The 16,153-nt window shown below is 47.3% G+C and overlaps 1 protein-coding gene across 1 annotated transcript in view; it reads right to left on the bottom strand.

Annotated features, from left to right (window-relative positions):
- COL22A1 (collagen type XXII alpha 1 chain) overlaps nt 1-16,153 on the bottom strand; it is a 327,228-nt gene that overhangs the window by 194,195 nt on the left and 116,880 nt on the right. The window contains exons 6-11 of the mRNA XM_048837254.2: nt 13,146-13,269; nt 9,895-10,170; nt 8,412-8,492; nt 7,626-7,739; nt 6,985-7,029; nt 666-719 (exon numbers count right to left, since the gene is read on the bottom strand). Coding sequence (XP_048693211.2) covers nt 666-719; nt 6,985-7,029; nt 7,626-7,739; nt 8,412-8,492; nt 9,895-10,170; nt 13,146-13,269 — 694 coding nt within the window. The remainder of the gene's footprint in view (nt 1-665; nt 720-6,984; nt 7,030-7,625; nt 7,740-8,411; nt 8,493-9,894; nt 10,171-13,145; nt 13,270-16,153) is intronic.

Raw genomic sequence — 16,153 nt, 5'->3', positions numbered from 1 at the left:
AAGCCAGAGCCAGAAGGCTAAACTCCGAGGAGAGACACTTATGCTATGGCAGGGAAAGAGCTCTTTGTAGATGGCAGAAGAGCCAGAGATATGTGGGAACCTTTGGATTGCAGTGATGGACGTTATCAGTGGGACTGTTTGCGGTCATTAAAAAGCCCCAAGTGGAGGGTGGTAGGACTTACAAGGAAGGCTGTGGTGGGTCTGTAAAGGTATGTCTGCACTGCAGTTAAACACCCATGGTTGGCCTGTGTCAGCTGAGCTCATGCTGCCGGGCTATAGAACTGCAGTGTAGATGTTCAGGCTCAGGTTGGAGTAGCCCGAGCTCTGGGACCCTTCCCCCTCGTCAGGATCCAGAGCTTGGGCTCCAACCCAAATATCTACACAGCAATTTCACTGTCCTGCAGCCTGAGCCCTGCAAGCCCAAGTCAGCTGACCCAGACCAGCCATGGGTGTCTAACTGCAGGGCAGATATAACCTAAGGGGCCATGAAGACAAAGAACAGAGGGAGTCTGCTGAAAATAGAACTCTGGCCACGAGGGACTGCTCAGTAAGCCGAACTCCTTTCACAGTACCATAAGCCCCATGCAATCAGTAGGAGAACAACCATTTTCCCATCGCTAATATTCCACTACAAGATCAGTCAGCCTCTGACAGCTCTGACTTACCGAGTCTCCTTTTTCTCCTTTTAGACCAGGAAGTCCTGGGCTGCCACTTTCTCCCTGCAGAAGAGGAAAGGGGTGTGAGCACCACAAGATTGTAAAGTATATTGCTCTTCCGAAAGGCACACGGCCATTGCTGATTGTGCCTAAGAATTGATTCAACTTAACAGTTGCCCCATGTTAACATTTGTATATTCAATATTTCAAATGTGTCTTTGTTATTTAAGTGTATCAAAGATTTGTCTCCCAATACTGAAGCCCACATTCCTCAAAGCCCCAACTTAACAGCTAGCAACAGAGCAGGTGCTGCTGCAATCAGAAAGCCCACCCATGCATCACTTTGTTTCCAGTACATGGGAAGCTTGGGTGTTGGTGTATGATTTATATGCAGTCGTGGATTTTAAAATACGCATGGAATCCTCGAAGGGGCAATGTCAAGGCAAAAAGATGTCTCCCTTGAGCACCCTCAGAAGGCCTTACCTTTACAATTCCTTTTCAATACAGTGAGGATTCCCAGCCTTTGAAATGTGGACTGCATTAGATCCCGAGAGCTCTATCCCTTAGTTGTTAAAATAGTTCAAAAAAGGGGGGAAATAATGAAAAATTTCAAAAATGTTAGTCATCTCTGTTTTGTCGGTTCCAAAAACGAACCATTTTTCACTTATTCCGAATTTGTCGTGAACATTTTGGTTTCAGAAAATTTTAGGTTTTGTTTTTTTCCATGTTGTGGGGTTTTCTTCCCTGGCCCCCCTTTTTCTATTTTGAAAAAGACAGCAAGAAAGGGAAAGGGGAAAATGAGAAAGAGGAGGAAAAGAAAAGCGATACACTGAAAAAATGTGGTTTTTTTTTTCCATTTTCCCATTTTATCCATAAAAACTAGAAAAATAAAAAAAAAATTGTGAAATTTGTGAAAAATCCAGATTTTTGTTTTGTTTTTGTTCAGAAAATTCCTACCAGCTCTGGAACTGAATTCTGTGTCATTTAGGAGTAAAAACAAAGATGGGTTTGAATGATCTTCCACACCCCAATCACGGACAGGGGCCAGTTCAGCCCCTACCACAACTCAAAGCAACCTCAAGGCTCCTCTTGCTGGAAGCTCTTACATCAGTCAGGGGTTGCTGGACTCCTACATCCTACTCCAGGAGGGACTGGGAATAGGGTGACCAGACGTCCTGTTTTTAAAGGGACAGTGCTGTATTTAAGTCCTCCTGCCTGTGTCTCGACTTTTTCTTAAAAACGGGCAGATTGTCCCGTATTTTCTGTCTCGCCCCCATCAGTACTGGCGGGTCCTGCTGCTGGCCGGATCCCTGCTCACCAGCCACCTGCCTACCAGGAGTGAATGGGTCGGGGGGGGGGGTGTCCAGTGGCCAACGATGGGGGTGGGTGTGCAAGGCTGGTGTCGGGGCAAAGATCCAGTGCACGGGGCCAGCCACTCCCCCTGCTGGTCCATCAGCGCAGCCCCTGCTGCATGCCGGCTCTCGGCCAGAAGGGCCCCGCTCCCGTCCCATTTCCGGCAGGCACTGGCTTCGTGCTGCAGTGGTTGGTGGGTGCAGGCAGGTGCCAGGCGGCGGCCAGTTACGTGTTGCCTCTGTTGCCCACCCTTCAGCCTTTTACCTGTTCCCCCTCTCGCTGTCCTCTCCCTGCTTTGCCCTTTGCGCCCCCCACCCCCAGCCCCGCTGCTTCTCCATATCCCTTCCGGTGGGGCACGTCCCACTCCCAGCTCTGTGTGGAGAACCAACCCCCGGTCAGAGCACTCAGCTCATCAACAGCCTGGCCAGCAGACTCCTTCCTTTCCCCACTGCCTCTGGGGAAGCCCAAGACCTCCAGCTTGGGGCGCTGGCCAGGGGGAGCCAAGCCCTGAATGTGCCAAAGCCCCGCACAGCGCTGGCATGGTGGAGAAGCCTCTCGGCCCCTCAGTTAAGCTCTGGAGTGAGGGCGGGAAGCGATTTCCAGCCTGTTCGTTCCCCAAACCTGCAGGCTTGCAGCAGCCCCCGAGGCAGGAGCTTAGTACCCTCTTCACCCCAGCCCACCCCCTCAGGTCCTGCCCCCAGGGAGCATGAGGCTACTCCGTCCCCAAGCACCCTTCCCTGCTGAGCCACCTCTCTGGCTGAGTTCACTGAAGCTCCTGCAGTCAGGTTCCCTGGGCCCTGGTGCACAATGCATCCCTAGGGCTTAACCCCTTCCTGCCCTTACTGTAGCTGTGAGGACAGGAGGCATAGAATCATAGAATATAAGGGTTGGAAGGGACCCCAGAAGGTCATCTAGTCCAACCCCCTGCTCGAAGCAGGACCAATTCCCAGTTAAATCATCCCAGCCAGGGCTTTGTCAAGCCTGACCTTAAAAACCTCTAAGGAAGGAGATTCTACCACCTCCCTAGGTAACGCATTCCAGTGTTTCACCACCCTCTTAGTGAAAAAGTTTTTCCTAATATCCAATCTAAACCTCCCCCACTGCAACTTGAGACCATTACTCCTCCTTCTGTCATCTGCTACCATTGAGAACAGTCTAGAGCCATCCTCTTTGGAACCCCCTTTCAGGTAGTTGAAAGCAGCTATCAAATCCCCCCTCATTCTTCTCTTCTGCAGGCTAAACAATCCCAGCTCCCTCAGCCTCTCCTCATAACTCATGTGTTCCAGACCCCTAATCATTTTTGTTGCCCTTCGCTGGACTCTCTCCAATTTATCCACATCCTTCTTGTAGTGTGGGGCCCAAAACTGGACACAGTACTCCAGATGAGGGCTCACCAATGTCGAATAGAGGGGAACGATCACGTCCCTCGATCTGCTCGCTATGCCCCTACTTATACATCCCAAAATGCCATTGGCCTTCTTGGCAACAATGAGGCAGCTGGGATATGTTGGTGGCCAGCAGCAGCCTGGAGGTGTTAGCTGCCTTAGAACATTGTGCAGGCAGGAAGGGACAAACTGCTTCCAGCCATGATGGTGGGGAAGGAAGAAATGAGCTCTGAAAAGACACAGGCCAGGTCATCCCTTCCCCCGCTCCCCCGCCGCCTCCTCTGCGACTGGAAGCAGCTTCCGTCCCTTCCCTCCCGCACAGTGCTGAAAGGGTGCTGCTGGCCACATTCTGGTGTGAAACCCAGGCAGAAATTGCATGAGGGGGGCATGTGACCCCACGGCCCCACCCCCACCCCATTGCCTCGGGAAGATGCAGCACCAGGTACCAGGAGAGGCGCTCCATCCCGGGGGGCCCAGCAAGGCATGGAGGGCAGAGAAGGCCAGTCAGGGAGGGTCAGGTCGGTTGGTCGGTCACCCCTCCACCCCATGTGAGAGAGGTGTACGGAAGTGTGTGTGGGTCACCTCTCCCCATGTGTGTGGGGGGGAGGTAGGGGTGTGTGTGTGTCACCCCTCCCTCTGTGAACCCTAAAAGACAAGAAGGTAAATAAAAATAATCCAACTACACAGTATTTCCTTTAGCAGTGGCTCAGTCAACTTGATGTGAATTTGAATGTTTGTACAGCATAGTTCTGATTGGTTGCCATTGAACTCGCTTGAATATGAGTAATTATACCAGGTGTCCTGTATTCAGCATAGGGAAATATGGTCACCCTAACTGGGAAGGAACAGCATAGAGCTAGCTACAATAGATCTTGCAGCAGCCAAAGATTTCCCCATTCTGGATAAAATGGGATTTAACCATGATTTCTGAGATGGTGCTGAATTCAATTTGCCCTTGTCCACGCTTGTAACTAAGAAGTGTTCAGCTCCACCACTTACTGAGCCCCTTGTCGGGACACATACTTTCTCTGATGGAGACAACCCAGACAGATGCGATGAAGTCTAATTCTTTAATTAGACCAGTAAGAAGGTGCACATTTTTAACAGGGAGGGTAATTAACCCTTGGAACAACTTACATGGGTTGTGGTGGATTCTCCATCACTGACAACTTTTAAATCAAGATTGGATCTTTATTTTTCTGAAAGATCTGCTCTAGGAAACAGGAATTAATTCAGGGAAGTTTATGGCCTGTGTTATACAGGAGGTCAGGCTAGATGATCACAGTGTTCCTTGCTGGCCTTAGAATCCTATGAAAATAGGTGTGAAAAGCATGCTGCATCCAAGAATAATTAAATAAAGATGGTGTTAACAATTGTATTCTGCAGCACATTAACAACCAAACTCAGTCTCCCCTGTACACAAGCTGATTCTTCCAAGTCTGTTTCTGCTTCTTTCTCTAATTTTTTTCGTTGCTACATCTCCTTCCAAAACAAAACATTCAGTGTCACAGTACATTACCCTCACTTTGACAACATAGTGGGCTGAGGCAGAGACAATCACCTCTAAAGGAGCTTTTCCTTTCTCTAATCTTTGCGAGTTCCATGGTTTGCCCTGGGTTATGGGATTTAAATTGAAGAAAAATAGAAGGTTAAACTTCCTCCCCACTTTCTGATTTTTGCTCAGTTCCATGGAATATTCACAGGAGTCAGATAATGTCACAATAAGTGCAGGTTTCAGAGTAGCAGCCGTATTAGTCTGTATTCGCAAAAAGAAAAGGAGTACTTGTGGCACCTTAGAGACTAACCAATTTAGTAGAGCATAAGCTTTCGTGGACTACAGCCCACTTCATCGGATGCATAGAATGGAACATATAGTAAGAAGAAACACATACAGAGAAGGAGGAAGTTGCCATACAAACTGTAAGAGGCTAATTAATTAAGATGAGCTATTATCAGCAGGAGAAAAAAACTTTTGTAGTGATAATGGCACCAAGACCACTTAGAGAGAGAATTAAATAAGTCTGCTTAACAGCCTTAGCTAAGAGGCAGTTGGCTTTTAGCTCATGCGGTAGAGGCTCATGCTTTAAGCTCCAGAGGCCCCAGGTTCGATCCTGCCCACCAACGACCCGGGTCTGTTGGCCTTACACATGTACAGGCTGGTGGAGAGGGGATACTCTCCTTTGGGCTGCCTAAAGACCAACAGTCTAGCCTAGATATTAACTGGTCCACAAATGCCATAAAGGGCTTCACATCCATTTACTAATTAATCTTCACAGCATCCCTGTGAGGCAGGCACAAAGAATTAGCTCTATTTAGTGGATAGGTAAGATAAGGGTAAGGGAGGCTAAATAACGTCCCCTCTCCCACACAGTGATTCATCAGCAGAGCTTGGATTAAAAGTCAAGAGTCCCCAACTCCTGCGTCTGTGCACAGCTCATTAGATCACTATTACACAAACCTTATAGGTCCTTGGATGCACATGGGTTATGGAACATCAAAGCCAGGTGATTACTAGCTGTAGATCAGTGAATAAGGCTTGCTATTCAATCCTCCATCTACAGAACTGTGTTCACACCATTTTACTGAGAGTGAAGTGGGATAGTCACTAGTGTTTCTGGAGTCTGTTGCAGGGCTGTGCCAGTGGATGAGACAACATACATTTTCTTTCTTTTGTTTTATCATTGCCATCCTTTTGTGTTCTTCTCACACTCATTTCTCATGGTTCTGTCATTCTGAAGAATAGCCCATCATCACTTAAGCTGTCACAGATGAAAATAGGAATGGGGCTATTTATAGTCCCATGGAAACAACAGGTCAAATTCTCAGCCATTTTAAACAGGTGCAGCTTAAAGTCAACAAGCCTGTCTCCATTTGCCCCAGCAGAAAATATATACCCAAAGTATTTCTTTTGGCATCCCGGAAACATTTAACTATTGACAGTACAGCAAGCCTCTCCAAAAAGCCAGGCTTTGGGATTTTAACCTCAACATACAGCATAAGTGAGCTCCCTCTCACACTTCATGAGAAGTCAGCATCATCCAGCTAAGTAGGATTTAGAATCATTGGGGGAAAGAATGTTTGGTTTACTCTGTGCATTCTAAGAAGAAACCTAATTAGAAATATAGCCCATATTTAACTTCACCCCATGACTCAAATGCTTTTGCTGGGATACTAGCTTACAGGGCTCCATTCTCCTACCCCGTCTCAGTAAAGTTCTGGTGAATGATGAACAGTAATGATGTGGCCTTTTAGCTTGGGGACAGTGCAGAATTACTGGAGACTCGCCATCAAAGTTGTGATGTCAGCCTCATGGATAACACTCGTTTGAGAAACAGCCAATGTAGAAACAAAAATGTTGTATGTTAGTGCTTCTATAAGCTACATAAAGCCACTTCAGTGAAACTTGGGGGTGAGCATAGTCAAGACACGCACACTAACTACTGCATTCCCCATAGCCCACCTTGAACACATCCAACCCTTCTCTTGTCAAGTTAATTGGACTTTGTTCATTAAACTCTTCCTGTCATAGGGAATAACCCAGCACCTCATATGGTATTTTTAAATAGACAAAATGGAAAAATACTACTGACCTTTGGACCTCTAGGACCTTCAGGGCCAGCTGAGCCCCTCTCACCCTAAAGAGAGAACAAGGAAACTATTTGGAGACTGCTCTTCTCACTACATGCCAGCACACTAAGGGCACACCAGAGACAATAGAAAGAGCCCCACAATGGAAGAGTCCATTTCAGCGGGCAATGGACGAGAAGCTACACGTCCTCAAGGTTTGAGCAGTGACACGCTAAAAGAAAAAAGTCAGCAATGAAAGTATGGCTGCAGTGCTAACACCTTAAAGGCCACATTCACTGCTGATTTAAACAGGCTCAACTCCACTAAAGGCAAAGGGATTGTTTCTGCATGGCTTACATTTACCCTACCAGCCTATTCCTATTATGTCTTACAAAACCTGTACTTAAAAGAGGTGGTAACAATTGCTGCTTCATTTTCTAGGTTGATCTCCAGAAGCCACAATCTGGATCAAGATCCAATGAACGGGTGCTGACAAAACTCCTAAAACACAGTCCTTTTCCCCAACAAGCTTACAATCTAGGAGTCTGTGATCCTGCCTGGCGCTGCCAGTCAAGGTCCTCTACTAGATCCTACTCCCAAAACCCAAGGGGCTAGCCAGGGAGAAGAAACAAAGGCTCCCAAAAGAGAACAGAGTCACACTCACCTTTTCTCCAGCAGGACAGGAACAGTTGAGGGTGTGTTGGGGGCCCACTTGTTCACTGCCGACAGTGGGTCTTATTTCAGCAGGTGGCGCTTCAGTCACGACCGTCACCTGGCACTAAAACCAAACAGCTCATGTCATTATCAGGTCTTCTCGTCTCGAAATCTCGTTGGCCTTCGATCCACTTTATGGCAGCCAAATTGGTGTTTATTGAACCATGTTGCTAACTATGTCAAATTCCCGAGACTTAGGGATCAGAAGAATCAAGTGGGTTTTTTTGGATTTGGGGTTTTTAAAACTGCTGGTGAAAGGTACCAGTCTGGACCCTGCAAACCTGTTTATCCCAACAGGAGCTACTGCAGCGACTGAGGCACTGCACGCTTCTTCCACACTGTGCTGGTGTTTTTCGCAATGCAGACCTCTGTCCATTGGCAAGTGGGCTGAGACTACTAACTAGCAACTGTTGCTGTCTGTGCTCTTTCCATACAGCAGCAATAGGAAACACACTGACTCCTTTTAAGTGCAATTTCTATTCTTCATTCAGCAGTTGAACCCTTCAGATTTTCCTCTTTCCCACGACAGTTTGACAGGGGAAAGGGACATGGAAAGGTTTAATGCTTAATACATTTCTCTTTTCCAGTAAACTCATCACTGTCATGTTACCAATTCTATTGGTTTGATCTAACACCTTTATAACATCAAACTCACACTGCTGCAACCGCTTATTTGGATAATCGATCTAAACTAAGAGTGTCTTGGTATATATATAAAAACAAAACAACATCTTACTGGTCCAGAGGGAATATCACAGCAGGTTTCCAGCTCGGCATGTCGGGAATCACAGTAAACTACCATCCGCTGAAGATCAAACTAAAAAACAAAGACAGACAGTAGAGCCACGTTTCAGAGGCTGTGAATTATTAATGCCAACTTGTGCCTAGTGTTTCGATACAAAGAGTGCAAACAATACAGACAAAGGCTAGATCACAATGGTTCTGGGGGTTCCATAGCTGACACGCATCCGTCTCTGTCAACACCCCAGCATTCTGTGCAGGGCACTCTGCTAATGAGAGCCTGACTCTCCGTGTTCATTAAAGATCCTGTGATGCTTTTTACAAAAAGAAAATACAAGGGTGTATATTAACCTCTGTGTCCTGGCCAAATTCCTATCTGGAAATTTACATTCTGCCTACCTATAGTCCCCCTGCAATTTCAGTTGGATAGGACGGCATTCATTGTGTTCAACCCACACTGTCATTTCCCCCTCCTCCTCCCCCCCCCCCCGTGGGTAAAATGCTACTATGTCATGTTACATGCGCACAGGATTCACTTTGCACAGGCCCCTTATACCTTCAACGGAGTTAGCCTTGATTTACATGCATGTAAGAAGAGAACCAGGCCCAGTGTAAGTATCTTGATCTTTTCTCTAAGACCAAGCATGGTACTAATTTAATGCTGGATTTATTCTCGGTTTGGTGAGGACCGTATTCTGATGTTGCAGGAGAGGACTCAGTGATTTAATGAGTCTTTCCTGCTTCTAACTACTACACATGAAACCCCATGTAGGGCCAGGTTGGGTCAGCAAAGAGACATTCAGATGCTGTTTTACATTCAAATGTAAAATGTAGTATGTAGATTTGGCGATTATATTTGTAGGTGAGCGATACCTAGGATTGCGGACATGGGTTTAGCAATGGCAAGCTCAGACTGGCTGGAAGAATGAAATGGATCCCCCTGTTTGTATCCCTGTACTGCACTCTTCAGTACTCTCAGGTTAAAAGATGGAAACCCTGGTATCTGATGAGATGTCAGCCATTCTGAGGTCTGGTCTACACTGGGGGTAGGTGGGGGGGTGGGGATCGATCTAAGTTACACAACTTCAGCTACGTGAATAATGTAGCTGAAGTTGACATACTTAGATCTACTTACCAGGGTGTCTTCACTGCGGTAAGTTGATGGCTGATGCTCCCCCGTCAACTCCGCCTGCGCCTCTCGCTCCGGTGGAGTACCGGAGTCGATGGGAGAGCACTTGGCATTCGATTTATTGCATCTAGACTAGACGCAATAAATCAACCCCCACTGGATCAATCACTGCCCATCGATCCAGTGGGTAATGTAGACAAGCCCTCAGACAGTTAATCAAATGCAAAGATTCAGGAAATGACAGTGAATAAAGAAAGGGTTCAGTGAGAGTATGACACCAGAAACCCCATCAACCTTGCACAGACGGATATAATTCCCCTGGGAATGAATCCACAGACTCAGTACTTACGTCTATGGGTACACTGTCATACAGGCGCTTGCCAATCACGGTCTTCCCTTGAATGTCAATATTTTCTCTGTCTTCAATAGGCAACGTCTGCACTAGTTTGCAGTCAATGTAGAGGGAGACGCTCTTGGATTGAATGCTGAGTGCGAACTTATGCCAGCTGCGGTCAAACAAATCACTGACTCGTGCATTTCGAAAGACCACTCGTACTGCGTCCTTGGTCAGCCCAATGGAACTGTACTCCACGGCTTTGTTCTCTCCATCCAGGCGGATAGAGACCTGAGAATCAACAGAAAGAACGCTGCCGATACAAACACAACTTCATTCTCCGTACACTTGTCCTTTCACATAAACTGTACCCCAAAGTGCTTTACAGAGTCAAAGTTACTAATAGCAGAGGGGAAGGGAAAGAGATATAGGCAGGGTGTGGGGGACATGCCTGAAGATGGGATAGGAAATGAGATTGAGAAAAGACAAGGCATGTTAAAGGGATTAGATGATGGCCTAAATTACCTACCATTATGACTAAAATGACCAAGCAGTGACAAAAAAGGAAGGAGCACTGAGTGACTGGACTCAAATTCAATCAAGTTTTCAAATCAGAGAGAAAGAGCCCAGTTTAATCTGTAGTAGGTAAACGCCTATCACATCCAGCATTGCAAAATTCATACTTCACCCACTAATTATCTCTCTCTCTCTTTCCAAGGCCATTGCTACGAGCATATTGTTTCTCATAATTCCTCCATTGGACGGCTCAAGTACTGTACATATTAAGCCATGGATGTAGGAGCAAGCAGATAAAGGTTAACATTTTCTAAAGCACCTAAGTAACCTAGGAGCCCAAGTCCCATCTTCAAAAGTGATTAAGGCATTTAGGAGCCTACGTCATATTAACTTTCAATGAGACTTAAGGCTTCTAAGTGTCAAAGTCATTTCAAAAATGGGACTTGTGTAAAAATTTCAAAAGTGCCTATTGCTTTTCGCTTTCCAAACTTCAGGGGGTCAATTTTTCAGCTATGAACAACAGGAAATGACTGATTGTCTGGTATATAGGATTCGGAATGAAGGGAGTATGGTTTCACAATAAGTAACATGTCCTTTTATCAAGGATCAGCTGAAAATTTTTCAAGATAGTGATATTAACCTTTGTTCACTGGCTGACTTAAGAATCTAGCTAGCCAGCTAGTAGCTTCTTATACTAGACCCATCCCCTGTGCTGCCTGAGTGTCCTGAATATCTCTCCACATCCTTTGGAAGTTCAAATCCAAAGGAATAATAATATGTAGCACTGCTAAATAAATCAGCACTGGCAGCCCACTCAGGAATCACAAGTATCTCTGTAACAACAAACTAAAATGTACGGAGGTTTCAGAGTAGCAGCCGTGTTAATCTGTATTCTCAAAAAGAAAAGGAGTACTAGTGGCACCTTAGAGACTAACCAATTTATCTGAGCATAAGCTTTCGTGACCTACAGCTCACTTCATCGGATGCATTCAGTGGAATGAAGTGAGCTGTAGCTCACGAAAGCTTATGCTCAAATAAATTGGTTAGTCTCTAAGGTGCCACTAGTACTCCTTTTCTTTTTGTAAAATGTACGCAGTAGGCAAAACAAAAAAACCCCAAACCCCTGCAAGCAAAAAAGACAACATGGTGTGGTGTTAAAAAATCTATATGGCAACAGATGATAGATTGCAGTCACGATGAATGGGGGTATGTATGTATAACTTATGAATTCCGGTTGATACTGTGAAGTTGCCTTATGAACAACTGCAGTGTCATGAGTGTCTATATGTTTGTGGATCCACCAAAGTCTTGTAGCCAGTACACACCAGACAGGGACAAAAGGAAATACTTAAGGCTAATGACAGAACTTTAACTATACAAAGATTATGCTAAAAAGCAGTTCAAGCCTTGGAGAACCATTCTAGCTTATGCCTTGGAATGAAGGGGGAAGGTAGGAACAGTGGAAACTTACCAGGAATAGAACAAAAGAGAAAAGGTCACCAGGAGGGGTTTAAATAAAGAAACACGGAGAAATAGGGAGAGCCAGAAAGGAAGCATGAGGCAGGAGACAGCAAGGTCACAGAAGCTGGGAAAGGGACTCCATGGGGGATGGACCACCCATCATGTAACAGTATACATAAGGCAGGGCACAACAATGGGTGGCCCTGGAGGACTTCCAAGTGAAGGGTGAGAGATCGAAAGTGACCAATGTTGTGTTTATTGTTTTGTGTGATCCACACTCTTCTGTGCTCTGTATGTTTAGGTATAAAAGAACAAACGCATTTGACTCTATGCAAAGTGTCAGAGTGTGTGTGAACTGCTTCCCAACTGCTGTGTGCCTCTGAGAGAGTTAAACTGTAACCAGAAGCTTCACACCTCTGAGATGGAGCTGTGGGGCAGGGCGTATTTAAGTCACAGGGGTATATTGGAGGTCAATGCTCGTCTTGGGGGGCCTAGGGCAGGTGAGCTGAAGAGCCCCATTTCCAAGAAGGGATAACAGACTATTTGGTGCCCAGGAAATGTTCCACAAAGGCCAACCAAGGAACCAGAGCTGGAGCCTGCTGAGGCTCCAGAGGCTTGAAACCCCTGGAGATCCAGAGCAGCAGAGACTTGGATTCCCCGTCACAGACATCTTAGTGAGCGGCCAGGAGGGGGCGCTTGCTAGGTTCCGTGACTGTACAGCTATAGCACTTTCTATCTGAAGATCTGCAAGTGCTTCACAAACATTAATGAATTCCCCTTCACAAACCCCATGCCAGGTAGGGAAGCATCATTATGCCCATTTCACAGGGGAGGAAACTGAGGCAAAGGGATGTTAAGTAACCTGCTCAAAGTACCCAGGAAGTCTGTGGCAGAGTCAGGAAGAGAAGCCACCTCTCCTGAGGCCCAGTCCTGAGCTTTAACCGTGAGACCATCCCTGCTACTCAGGGGCAAGCAGTAATTTTTCTATATAGAACCAGCTGAATAAACTTATTGAAAAACTCAAAGTGCTTTTAAAAATTAGGAGAATGTCTTTTCTCTGCCCATTTCCTCCTAACCTCAGCCACTGCCGGAGCAAACCTCCTTTCCAATATAAACCATGGACCGTGTCCAATTTTAAAGGCAAAAGTTCTTCGGCAGAACGAACTGAAAGTGTGTCAGTCGAAAGGAATGCTCATCAGTCCATTCGGAAGGGGAAGTGAGGAGTTAAAGCAGCATAACCAGCTTGTGCGAAACACGCCTGCTCCCGAAGGCTGGAAAGGGCCCCATACCTGCGGAATGCCGTACTTGTCGATAATCTGCCAAATATACCAGTCTTCTCTCCTGGAAGCCTTCCGGAATTTGAAGGTGGCTACAAAGGCATATTCATCAGGCAGGCCCTGTGGGAATACACCCCTGGGGAAGAGGAATTGAGAAAGAAATGTAACAGACAACAACAAAGAGCAAAAGACTCTAACAGAAGCCCCTGCGTGTCCTGGCAAGATTTTCCAAAGCCATCATGTAGATGTCTACAAAATCTGCTGTATCTGGCAACCAGTAACAACAGGAACATGTGTCTGCTCCCCTCCATCAGCGCATGCCAGCTTTAGCCTAGAGGGGCTCTTCCCCATTCCTGTGGTGAGAAGATGATTCATTCCCAGGCCTCATCTTAAATACCAAAACCAGGGATTTTGCAGACTGTTCTACATCATGCTGAACAGGTTGGGTTTTCCCTGATGAGGTACCCCCCCTCGGTGCCTAGCTTACCCAGTGGATAACTGAAGCATCCTGTTTGGATACTCTGCTGCAGTGGGCGCTTTTTACATCTGAACGCAGGCAGGCAGGTCTGACACATCCTGTGAACGTACTCAACTGGAGCAGCATGAAAAGATCATAGTGTATCAGATTCCAGACAAAGCAGGCACTGCTTTTAGTGCCAGCCCTGAAGGAGACGTTACTGTTCTCTTGGCTGGTGAAATCAACTGTGCTTTCTCAAAACACACTTTGCAAACAGATTTAGCAGAAATTTACTCAGTGCGTAGTAGGGATGTAAAAGTGTAACTGGTTACCCATAAGCATCAGTCTTATCGGTTTTGGTTGACGATTAAACTCCGCTGCCGCCCTGCGCCTGGGGTCCTGGCTGCCGGCCCGCACCAAGATCTCCACTGCCAGCCCGTGCCCGGAACTCCGCTGCCGGCCCGCACCTGGGGTCCCGGTTGCCGGCCCGCGCCTGGGGTCCCGGCTGCCGGCCCGCGCCTGGGGTCCCGGCTGCTGCCCTGTGCCCAGGGGCTCTGCTGCCACCCACGCCCAGTGTCCCAGCTGCAGCGGAGTCCAGGGTACAGGGCCAGCAGCCGGGACCCCAGGCGCAGGCCGGCAGCTGGGACCCCAGGTGCAGGCCAACAGTGGAGCCCTGCATAAAACTTAGGGGTGCTGCAGCACCCCCCCCCAAGCCCTAGTTCCCCACCTATGTGAACGCCCTAGCAGTTAACCGTTTAACCAATAGAATGTTAATAGGTTACACAGTTACTATTTTTAAACCCTATTTACATCCCTAGCGCATAGCTTGCCTTGTAGGATTGGTGCCCATCTTTGAGAGGACGAAGAATCAACCTGTTTGAGTCAAGCTTGTCGCCACATGTGTCATGGGCACCAATGAGAACCAGAAGCCATAGCAGCAATAAATAAAGGGCGAAGCCCTTAGGAAAGCTATTCAGATGGGTAGCATCCCTGACTTTGCCCAGAGGAACAAGGGAAGAGTGGGAGCTGGGCATTCAATACTAGAGGCCACCCGCTGACAATTCAGGCTGCGGGTGTTTTAAAAGAGCCAATTTTTTTTTTTAAATAAAAGCCACCTCAAATAAGTATCGGGTTGAGTTTACAGCAACGATTCGAAGTCATTCATGCTTCATGCAAACCAACTCCCCTGTCATTAGCTTTCACTTGGAATTTTCTGATTTGAAGCTAATCCCTTCAAGATATCTGAACAGACAGTACTGTGGTTTAGACCATTATTGCTGCTTCTGCTCTAACACACCCGCAATGAACCCCAAATTCTTTCCCAAAAGCCAGATTGAAGAAGACTCCTTGTAGTCACCGTGTAGCAACCACAACTCCTACCACCTTGTGTGCAGCGACAGACCTCCCACAAAGGCAAGACTTTGGACCCCAGGCAGAGTTATTTCTGTCTGGCTCATCTCATCATTTTCTACATGTCCTGTTAACACGTCTTACCAGCTGCTCAGCTCCATTTCCACACAGCTAACCGGTGGCCTTTACAGTGTAACACCTGCTGCTTGCATGGCCTGAAGGAGCTCCAGTGAGAGCTGCCAGAGCTCAGCGCCTCTGAACAGATGGCCAGCAAAAGAGCATCAGATTCTGGCTCCCTGTGGGCACCTTACAATACCCTTCACCTAGGGAGACCTGGGACCTGGCCAGACACAGTCAACTCCTGTTTGCAAGCTGCTCACACAACTGCCCTTCCCCACTGACATGGATTCTCCTGGTGCCAACATCCTGTCTCTCACACAGCCAGAAAGAGAGCCCGAGAGTCCCCTCCCCCTCCCCCCGAAGTTGTGGAACCCACAGGAATTCCATATCACAAAAGAGCAGGTCCCTGGGTTGCCACTGTCCTGCCAGAGCCCCAGTGGAGAATAAAAGTGGCATGAAAGTGGCAACAAAAAGGCACAGGAGCAGTGCAGAGGAGGTCTGGTGGGGAAGAGCCAGGTCAGTCACATCAGTCCTGCCAATGGGCACACAGCCAGGCCTCATGTACCTTTGACACATTTGTGTGAACTGCCTGTCGCACGACTGTCTGCTTTGTACATGGGTTTTGTTTGAGTTCTCTGAAAGGGAAACAGGGCCCTTTTAAATCGCTGACAGATTCAATTGGCCTCCGCCCCACCCCCCATTCCCTAACCAACCTTTCAGAATAATGAGCTAAAAACCACAAAGTCTCCATTCATTCATTTCAGGAGAGAAGTGCAACCCAGCTGATGCTTGGCCGTGAACCTTCACATCCTTGGAGTCCTGGCATTGGGAGTGCCTCCCACATCTGAGCTCCTGAAATGCTGCCAATTACCGTCTGCGCTTCCATTCACTCCCCTTGCCTGCCTATCTTCCTGACTCTTCTTCCACGAGCAGCAGTGGCCCCCTTTGCTCCCCTACCGGTCCTGTCCTGACCATTCCCCTCCTGCCTTCCCTCCTGTCTTGTCCCCAATCCTCCCTGGGTATGTCTACACTGCAAAAAAAAAGTCAATGAGTCTCAGAGCCCAGGTCAACTGACTCAGGCTTGCGCAGGGTG

The sequence above is a fragment of the Caretta caretta genome, chromosome 2 (assembly GCF_965140235.1).
Source record: "Caretta caretta isolate rCarCar2 chromosome 2, rCarCar1.hap1, whole genome shotgun sequence".
NCBI lineage: Eukaryota > Metazoa > Chordata > Testudines > Cheloniidae > Caretta > Caretta caretta.
Note: the sequence above shows the minus strand (reverse complement) of the source record. Positions and strands in the feature narration are given on the sequence as shown.